The sequence below is a fragment of the Pavona decussata genome, unplaced genomic scaffold (assembly GCF_977016875.1).
Source record: "Pavona decussata unplaced genomic scaffold, jaPavDecu1.1 SCAFFOLD_28, whole genome shotgun sequence".
NCBI classification, from domain to species: domain Eukaryota; kingdom Metazoa; phylum Cnidaria; class Anthozoa; order Scleractinia; family Agariciidae; genus Pavona; species Pavona decussata.
This window is the reverse complement of record NW_028145451.1, coordinates 1745149-1755593: the sequence shown is the minus strand read 5'-3', so window position 1 is coordinate 1755593 and position 10445 is coordinate 1745149. Positions and strand designations below refer to the sequence as shown.

The window sequence follows — 10445 nt, the reverse complement described above, 5'->3', positions numbered from 1 at the left end:
ATTGTGCCTGTATAAACGGACTAAAAGTCCTTGAAAAGTCCTGGAAAAGTCCTTGAATAATAAGTTATCAAACCTGAATGAACCATGTCTTTGATGAAAGTAGCTAAGTTGTGCTGTTAAACCTTCTTCCATTTTGGGTCTTCTACTTCAGGCAGTTTGTCCCAAAATCCTCCTCTGGGAGAGCGTTGCGTGACCACAAAATTAATATAAATAACGGTAGCGTAGGAGGCTTAGTTGCCGGCCAAATAAGGCAATTTTGCACAACCGCACGCAGAACTTTATTAACTTTATTAATTTAATCTGCGAGGGAGGCCACAATTGCAACTGCCCCTATCCTTTCTCAAGCTGAAATATCAGAAATGGAAGGGATTAACACTCTACAGGCTAAAGCGCGCACTGGATATAAGATAATGGATAGCCAACGAGGCTAATTTCATTTTGCCGAGAGAAAGGCCAGAAGGCGATTTAATGGCTGCTTTTTTTCGGACAGGGTGTATGTAGCTGATTTCCCTTGCCGCTGGGCCAATCAAAAATCTGGAATCCGCGTATTTATATTTGACAACATTTTTTGTTTTGTTTTGTTTTTTTTGTCCGCAAAGACGTGCCATCACTGCTCATGATTTGAGAAATTTTCTGGCTTTCCTTTTCATTCTTATTACGTGTTTTTTCCAAGAAAGATCTTGACATTTTGGTTCAGCAAGAAGAGCGTCGAAGCGGAAAAATCTGAGACCGGATACCGGATATAGCATGAAACAAAGACGGCAGGGAATATTGCACGTTGACCTTTACCGGATATACCAAGCCCTTGAGGCGTACCACCTTTGGATGGTAACAGATAACAACAGCTTCAGCCATAATGCGTCAGATCAGTTTCCTGAGAAATGAGAAAGACCACTGTAATTGGAAATCAAGAATAAAAGAACTCATTTCTTCCCAGCCCCATTATCACCCTCTTTTTTTATCTCTTCTGGAATGTTCTTCCACGATGACGTAGTCGTCGTATTTTCGCATCCAGGAAACGCGAAAGCGAGGCTCTGAATTTGGCCGCCATATTTGTTCGCAAGGTGAACCATTGCGTAAACATAACATTGCAGTTTTAAGAGTGTTTTGCATCCAAGATGAGCTTCCTTTTGTAAGTTTTAACGTTCTTTTGATCATTTAAACGGGACTGGCTCAAATTCAATGAATACTTTTAGATTTGCCGGGTGATAGTTAACCGGAAAACAACTTGCGATTTTGGTCGCGCCGTGTTCATTGCGAGTGACCGAAAGTTAAGAAATCACGGGTTCTATTTTCGCTCTTTTTCAGCGGTGGTCGCTCCACGAAGACCTTCAAGCCCAAGAAGAACATCCCTGAAGGGACACATCAATATGATCTAATGAAACAAGCGGCTGCAACGCTCGGAAGTGGCAACTTGCGACTGGCTGTTATGCTGCCGGAAGGAGAAGATTTGAACGAATGGGTCGCTGTGAATAGTAAGCTTATTATGTTTGAAACCCGTAAATTTTTGTACCTCATTGAGGCAATTAACTGTTAACCATTCCATGTGGAGAATATTGAAAACTAAAGGCTTCACTAGAAAGAAGTGAAGTTAGCCGTGTACAGCTTTAATTTTGCCTTTATAGTAAAGTTGTGTTCACGACTTAGAACTGCGTCTACCAGGAGTAGGCTTTCACGACGGGACTAGTTGACTTGATGGCTTTATTCTCGAGGGGGACGGTTGCTATGCGAATTATTCATTCTTTTTGCAGCGTAAACCCGTGTTTGTAAATGTAACACGTATGGTTTTACTTCAGTGACCTAAATATAAGAGAACTTGAGCATTCTATAATTTTCTGTCGTCCGATATTTCATCTTGGGTTTTAATACTTTTGTTCATTGTTCGCAGCTGTCGACTTCTTCAATCAAATCAATATGTTGTATGGCACAATTACAGAGTTCTGCACGGCTGAATCGTGCCCTGTCATGTCTGCTGGCCCAAAGTGAGTAAAATACACACAGTGGTTTTTGATTTACATGTATGTTTACAGGTGTAATTTGATTGATATTGTGTACTGGTGGTATTGTACAATTAAGCTCTGAATTAAATATTGGACAGCTGTAACATAAGGGCGATATAGACAGAGAAAGGATAATTTTTAAAATGTATTATAAAGGTTTGATAAAGAACGTGGGGCCAGGGCTCTCATGGTCTATGAAAAACACATTGTACTGGTCAGGATCTCAGGAAGGGCCTTATAGTAGGTTATGAAATTATGAATAAGCCAATCAAAAAATAGTCTAAAAACAGGTATTAGACTGGCATAGGTGTTATTGTATTTGTTTTTGTTTGACACGTAGCAAATTCCAGTGTAGTTTTAATTCTGTTTGTGAGTCAATTGACATTCCTTTTCCCTCTAGATATGAATACCACTGGGCAGATGGGACCACCATCAAGAAACCCATAAAGTGCTCTGCGCCAAAATATATTGACTATCTTATGACCTGGGTTCAGGATCAACTTGATGACGAGACACTGTTCCCATCAAAAATAGGTAAGCTGTGTTGCTGATGCAGTGATCAGCTCATTGGCCAGGGACCCGTTTCTCGAAAGTCCTGGTACTTATCGTGCCCGTTAAGTCACCGGGACTTTCAAGAAATGGGCCCCAGTGCTTAAATCCTTTATATTCGCAGTACAACGTTACTTTTTCATCCAACATTTGTTTTGAATGTCAAGTTACAATGGACCAGCAATGTGTGGTTCCAGAAAATATCCATACCCCCACCACGGAGGGAATTGGAAATTCCAGAGGGGTGGGGGGGTCAAGGGCCCAGGAAATTCCAGAGGGGAGGAGGGGTGAATGGTTGGATAAGTTTCCAGAGGGTCAACTTCACGTTCATGTCAGACATAATTGTTCAAAATTGTAACTTACCAACTTAGCAACTTCGTAGATCGTTCTTGAAGACGTAACTTTGTTTAACTGTTTTAAAGAAACCCTTGTTACATTAAAAACATGTTCCTTTCTCCGAAAAGCCTTTGTAAGCGAAGTAGTCCAAGTGAGACAAGAAATCTTTGTCTGCGTTGCGTGACTCAGTTATTATAAATCATTACCGTTGTTTGTGAAACTTTCTTGCGAAGAAAAATATTGTTCACTGGCAACAATTGAATTTGTATCAATGTTTAAAAGGGAAACTTTTGTATGGCTATAAAGTGAAAGCCCCAATTTTACATAAAACATTGAAATATTTGTTTGCTGTTTTAGTGTAAAGTTACGGGCAAAGGTCAATTCCCGGGGTCAATTGATCAGTTTGTCAAAACTGACCCGTATTAAAACTTATTTCGTCCAAAGTATTTCAACTCAAAGTCCAAAACTATTAACTTGATTTCTATGTCAAAATTCAGCAAAATAGAGCCAATTGGACATTCTTTTAATGCGTTATTGATCTCATACAAAATTTGCATAAGAACGTGAACATGCTAATTTCGTTTTGCGGCTCCATTTCGTCTGCGGTTTCAAGTTACGATCTGAAAGGTCAATTTGTCTCCCTGGCCTGCTAATGCTTATTTTGTCCAAGCTATTCCGATTCAATAGGAAAACTATTGACTAAAATGACTAGAATGAATGATTACCATGAGAAATATTGATTGAGAAGAACTAAAGCGATAATCCTTTTGATCTCCTACAAATTTGCATAGGAACGTAAACATGACATATGCAAATTAAATGAAAACACATTTTTGCATTGCCGGACTTATTCCAACAATTTAAATTTAAAATCTTCAGGGAAGCTAATGGTAAAGTGTGATGTCAATGACCTCAGGTAAATATAAAACACAACAATTATTTCAGTATCAAGAGCTTTTTGGCAAACTCTACCAGTGAAATTGAACAGCGCGCACGCTCTTCGATAACGCATATTTTCTCCTCGTGTAGGCAGTTCTTGATATTTCTGAAATGTTCACATCAAACTGATTTTTGAGGCGTTCTTTTGAAATAAAACTTTTCCAGAGGGGGGTGGGGGTATATTCTGTATTTAAGGAATTTCCTAAGGGGTGGGGGGGTTAAAAAAATACCTCGAAAATGGAAAATCCTGGGGGGTGGGGGGGTCCTATGTGAAATTCCCTCCGTGGTGGGGGTATGGATATTTTCTGGAACTACACAATTAAGCATCATGTGTCATGCAAAGTGTAAGGAAAACAAAATTTTAAAGAAATCAGGATTTGGCCTCATGTACAAACAGTATTTTACAATGACTGTCCAAATTCCCGCGCGCTGATTGTCTATAAGAGTACAGACAATAAAAATGACGTCAGATGTAACGCGCACGCTTTTTCAACGAAAAAAAACTTGGCAGTGAAACCACTCGCCTGCGGCTCGTGGTTCCACTTGAGTTTTGAACATTTTTTGACATCATTTTATGGTCTATAAGAGTATAGACCATAGAAAACTGCCGTCGATTTGTTAAATGTTTGATTGTGTAGTAAAAACTGATAGAAACACATTGGTGAAGTGTGAGAAATCGAGAAAAGAGGTTGTATGTCGGTTCCATCTTGCAACGTCACAATAGCATTATGGCGGTCCATGATGCCCAGCGCGTTTCGTACCCAGTACCTCTGTACATGTTCCTGAGTGCGAGTAATTGAGAAAAGAGGTTGTATATCGGATAGGATTAACTGGAGAAGTTAAGAAGAAGTAACTGGAGCTACAGTACCCCCGCAGCATCCTTGGTAGGATGCGCTGTAAACACCTGGGACTGGTTTCATGAAACGTTTCTAAGATAACACGGCTGTTAACAATTTATTGTTCCCAGACAATAACCTAATGTTTTGTAATTATACTTTCAGGTTCCTGTAATCTTAACATGATTTATGCAACCCAGTTAGGTGCCTAAGGGCCTAAGTCGACGCACTATAATCTTTGTTTACCACTAGTTAGAAAATAAAAGCATGTGCGCAGTTTAAATAACTGGAAATTTACACATTTAGTACAGGCAAAGAGAAAAAACATGAAATATACCCATACTAATCAGGTCACCCCATAGTTCCCTCAGGTCGCATTGTTTATAATTCACACTTTGCATGGGATGATATTTTTTCAGTGGAGTGTATACAGTATTAGATTTTGATGGACTTGTGTTAGCCATATATATGTCTGGTACCTGCTTTGGTTCTGTTTCCATTTACAAGGAACTCTGTTCTTTCCGAAATTGTCCACATTGGTAACTATCCCGATACTGGTGTACTGTTAGTATACCCAAACAGCAGTGCTTTCCTCCTCCCCCCCCCCCCCCCCCTCCATTCTCTGGCATAAAGATTTTGAAAAAAAGAACAAAAAGTGGAGACAAGCAAGCTGTTCAAATGCCCTGCCATACAGATAAGAAACTAATTTGATTACTTTGTTTCTGGGCTTGCCTTCATTCCAATAAAGTTAATTCAGGCCAAACTTACTCGCAGATACCTCAGTCTTATTTTTCATTATCATTCCAGTGACCATTTGTTCTGTTGATCTACCATCTCATTTTTGTCCTCCTTAGACGTAGCTCCTTAGTATGTAGCTTTTTTCTTTTTGTAACTTCCTATTTTTCTTTGTGCATTTACTGTAAGTAGTACAATTTAAGTTTATTGTAAGTTATGCTACGGTATTGTAAGTAACGTGTGGTATTGTTTAATTAGTAAGAAATGTTAGTATTGTAAGTTATGTTTTGTTAGGCGTGTTATAATGGTTCATATACCACGGCCGGTAAGCCAATCAAATCTCTAAATGATCCAGTTTTTAATAATAATTATTATTTAACTTATTTAACTCTCAATGACTTGTTTTATTAACAGGTGTTCCATTTCCAAAGAACTTCCTCTCAATTGCCAAGACAATTCTCAAGCGGCTCTTCAGAGTGTACGCCCACATCTATCATCAACATTTCCTTCACATAGTTGGCCTGGGTGAGGAAGCACACCTTAACACTTCATTCAAACACTTCATGTTCTTTGTTCAAGAGTTCAGTCTGGTGGACAAGAGAGAGCTTGCTCCCCTGCAGGAACTTATAGAAAAGCTTACAAACAAGGACAAAGTGTAGTTGTCTTCTAGGTGGAGTAATACTGAAACAGTTTGGATTTTGGCTTAGCTCTTCTTGCAGGTGTCATGTGTTCAAAACATGACTTGGTAAATCTATGAAGATCTAAGCTTTGCAGCTTTGCTTTTACAAAGCTAAGGGAAGGCTATTTAATCAGATTTCTTCTCCTGGGGAAAGATCTTTTGTCAGCAGGTGTTGTAAAAGACTTGCATATGTAAAAACATCTTGCTGGGCTTGTTGTGATCTAGTGTTCTAGAACACCTGATCATAAGATTTCTTTTACACTTCATAACAGTGTTTGACCAGAAAATCCTAAAGTCGTTGTATGTTTTGGTTTAACAGTGATAATTGTAATCATGCTTTTTGTGACATGAAAAAACTGTGGTCTCGTAAGCTTTATTTCATTTTATTTTTTTTGCTAATAACAAGTCACATCCTATATGACTTAATTCACTTAAAATCAACATTATTTTATTCAACAACTTTCTTCCACCAAGCATACCCAGTCACAAATGTTCAGTACCAATGTATGTTTAAAGATGCATCTGTGCAATTCATTTCAAAGTTTTCATAATTATTATTGTATTTTAAGATATATAAAAGGAGCTTTAAGTTTTGCAGCTGAAATTGTTTTGTTATTTAACTGTTAGATTATAAGCTTGACCTCTTGACACAGCTATCAGGGATAGAAATTGATAGAAATAATCTTGTTTTAGTATAGATATTGAGTGCTTTTGTGATAAAATGAAAAGTTTGTTATTTTGAAACGTCAAGCATCTTCTTGCTACTCACTGTGCAGAATGTGTAGTTGCAGAAAATATCCACCCCCCCCCCTCCCTCCACATATCTAAGATCTCCCTACTCCCTGGTTCCAATTTCAGCTTTGAGACCACTCCCCACCCACCTGCAGTAGAGTCCAATTTTCTGTGGGGGAGGGGTGGGGGAAGGCAGAGGGGGCATGGATATTTGCTGACACTGCATAACATTTTTGGTGAGAAGCATGGTAAGTCAGATTACGGCAATTGCGTTAGAATACTAGCAGATATACACTGATATTTGGGATCTGCAACAGAGGGGGAGGGTTGCTGTATGGTTTTGCTTTACTGTTGGTTAATTCTCAATGTTAATAGAATGTATCTATTTTGATGAATAATAATAATTATTATTATGAGTTATTTTGTACATAGTGTTCATTTGAGTTAACCACCCCCTGCGTGAAGTAGTTTAATATTTTGTTTCATTATTTTATAAGGTGTTTTGCTACACGAGTTAACAGAAACATGACTTGACATAAAGCTACAACACAAGTTACATTAAAAATGGAGTGGTGGAGTATGACATCACCAAATATTGAATTTTTGAAATTATGGGACTCGATGAGGTATTTGAAAAAAAAAGTGTCGTAAAAATCTCCATTAGCAAAAAATTAGTTCCTTGTTGTTACTCACTGCGGAGATACATATGGGAATTTGTCTTCTCCATAAAATCTGTCATTTTGACCTGTTCTAAACTGATTGAACCAGTGCAAAATTAGAGTACTGGTCACTATTTTTTAAAGAAGATTTGCAATATAATGAGAGGAAAATATAACACATTAATATTTGAAAAGAATAATGTAACATCAAACATTAAAACCTAAAAAGAATACACAGTAATTAAGTCTCGTGAGATCTCTTGAAAATGTCCATATGTCAGACGCAAAATGTAACAAGGAGCTAATTATTTTTTGGTGAGTGACTGATTTTTACAGTCCTCATTCCAAATATCTCTTGAATACCATAATTTCACAAATTTTAGTTTTGAGATATCACTTTTAGTGTTTTATTTTGATTCCCAGTATGGCATATCCAGTAATAGGCACGTCTCACAGTTTTTCAGAATAGATGTTAGAGTTCTACTTTCCATAAATGAAAAGTGATTTCTTTCCAAAATGAAGTTACTTAATTGAAGGGCTCTGTGGAAAAAGGGCGTAAGTGACGATTTTGCTCGGAAAAAAAAAAAAAAAGTGCTCAAAAATTGTTGAAATTTAGCATACAGCAAAGCAAAGACAACGAATATTTGCTGTGTGAAACTTAATCCATCTTTCAATTTGCTTGTTTCTTTTTCTCCTGATTAGAAATAATCAATGAGAAATGTTCCCATTAAAATTCGGCCTTTTTGAAAGTTTACTATTCTATGCAAGATTACACTCAAAACTTTAAATTTCACGACGAGTGCACTCCAAAAATTGCATCACACAACATTGCAGAGGCAATAAGCCCTTTCATGCCAATTATCCAATGTTTTGAATTGGGGCAAATGTGTTGTGTAGGAATCCAAGAATTTTCACAGAGTGTTAAGTTTGCCAAGCTCTCTCAATTTATAGAGACAATTATTTTATTTTCAGCTAGTTTTTTGGTTTATGCCAATGTATGCTATTGAGGCTAAAGATCCTCTCGTTGGCCAGTGAAGGGGAAAAGTCAAAAGTTTGATCAGTGAAATCTTTTGTGAGAGGTCTTCAGTTTGCAGAGCTTGAATATTTTAGAAACTGATACATTTGAAAATTTAATTTATCATTGGATTTCTTTACAACACTGTAATGTATGCTGTGTTTTTCCAGTTCAAAATGGCAGCATATTTGTGTGATGGGGCTTATTTCAGAGTGGAGTGGCGAAGTGTTATATTGAGATGGACTCAAAATACTGCAAATTTGTAGTTCCGCACCCTTTATTTTTCAATCACAGCAGAGCGTTTAACTTTTTCTCTAGAAAGTAATGATTAACAGTAATTCTGTTTTATATTTCCTGAAATATTATTGTAAACACTAAAATCTAAAAATTTCACAAAAAGATTAGTATTGGTTAAATTACATAATGAGACTGAAACATTTTCCTTATACTAAAATGGGGTTAAGATTAGTTTTATATTTTGCTATTAAATAGAAAGGTATGTGCTAAAGCACCGATAAGTCAGGCAAATAGTGAAACAGTAAAAATGTAAAGTTTTTGATAGATTTCTTATTGAATGTCACTTATTTTCAGTGTAATAGGTCCTCAAATCCTTTCAGAAAATAAAAACTGAGTAGAGTATTAAATTTTTTCAGTTCAGTCTATGACAAAATATACCTGCCAAGTCTGGCAACACCAGTTTTTCAGATAACAAAAATTTACATTAATTGAAATTGAGAGGTTTGTTTTGTGGAGCTGAGTTGTTGCATGGTAACCACTCTGCTAGCAGAGTTAGCCTTGGAATTGCCAAGCGACAGCGTTTGTTTAGATATCTATGGGTTGCCCACATGATGCAAAATACTTTTTTTGGAATCTTTTGTTGTCTCACATACATATGGGAGACCTGAATCAGTGACCTACCATTTTGATCTTTTTTTAAACTTTTCTGGCAGTATGAGAAAAACTTATGTTTATCAAAAAGGGTTGACTCCCCCAAACTTCTCTATTTTATGTGGCAAACTGAATACTGCATGCATGCAAAAAAATCAAGGTAGGGCAAGGTGACAGCACAAAATATAAAAAGCAAAAATTTATCATGTTTCCTGCAGGTTTTAGTTCCGGTTTGTGCAGTATTTTAAGCTGCACTTTCACTTCCCGTGTGTTGCGCATACCACGTTTGATAGAAATATAATGTATTCATTCAGCTGATGCATGTATCCCATCTATGGTTTAAGTAGACTAGTTATGTGCACAGCTAAAAGCCCTTTCAAGCCACCTTAGCCTGCGAGAGGAGACACCTTTTCTGGCTTTGTTTTACCCGCCGCAAAAAAAGCTCTTTTCGCCTCAAATCTCCTGGCTGAATGTGACTCTAGGGTTTTTTTTAGGCAAAATAGTTACCCATAAAGTAATGTCACAATCAAACTTCCTTGCCTCTATATATTGATAATGACCGAGAAGATCTTTCCAGATGGTATACTTTTTAATAATATAATTATATTGCCAGTACAGATTTTGAAAAAACAATGTTGCATACAAGGAGTATCATCCTCATTTTCTACGAAACTTACAACCAAGGTTGATGGAAAAAATTGATGTATACGATCATCAGTTTTTTACTCAGGTCAACCATTCTTATTTTAGTACAAGTATAAAGCATACTAGTTTTCTCCTCTCTACTGAAGGGTGGTCCTGTGTATGTTAGATCCCCGAGTGAATTTAGCAAGCATGTAGAAAATTTTTAGAGACAAACAGTAAGCCTTCCATCAGCATTTTTAACATCATTGGAAAGTTCCTGCCTGCCTAGCACCCTCTTTCTTCAGAACACTTGATCTATCGACATAGGCGGTTGGGTCGAGTTTAGTCTCCTCCCAACTATTATTACCCGACACAAACCTTACGTTGACCAATATATATCAAAAATACAAAATTTTCACGACTGGGATTTTCAAGTTTCCCATCGTGTTAAAA

General features: G+C 37.1%; 1 protein-coding gene across 1 annotated transcript; it reads left to right on the top strand.

The window, feature by feature from the left end:
• The first annotated feature begins 974 nt into the window (after positions 1-974).
• Positions 975-9124, top strand: LOC146485041 (MOB kinase activator 1B). Its single transcript, XM_085103995.1, has 5 exons — positions 975-1132; positions 1309-1475; positions 1889-1982; positions 2401-2534; positions 5810-9124. Exons 1-5 carry the CDS (start codon positions 1119-1121, stop codon positions 6052-6054), a joined length of 654 nt encoding a protein of 217 aa, XP_084960121.1. The 5' UTR covers positions 975-1118; the 3' UTR covers positions 6055-9124.
• The last annotated feature ends 1321 nt before the right edge of the window (positions 9125-10445 follow it).

Coding starts and splice junctions, on each gene's coding strand:
- LOC146485041 (XM_085103995.1), top strand. Junction 1,476..1,888: donor CGAATGGGTCGCTGTGAATA/GTAAGCTTATTA, acceptor CATTGTTCGCAG/CTGTCGACTTCTTCAATCAA. Junction 2,535..5,809: donor ACTGTTCCCATCAAAAATAG/GTAAGCTGTGTT, acceptor TTTTATTAACAG/GTGTTCCATTTCCAAAGAAC.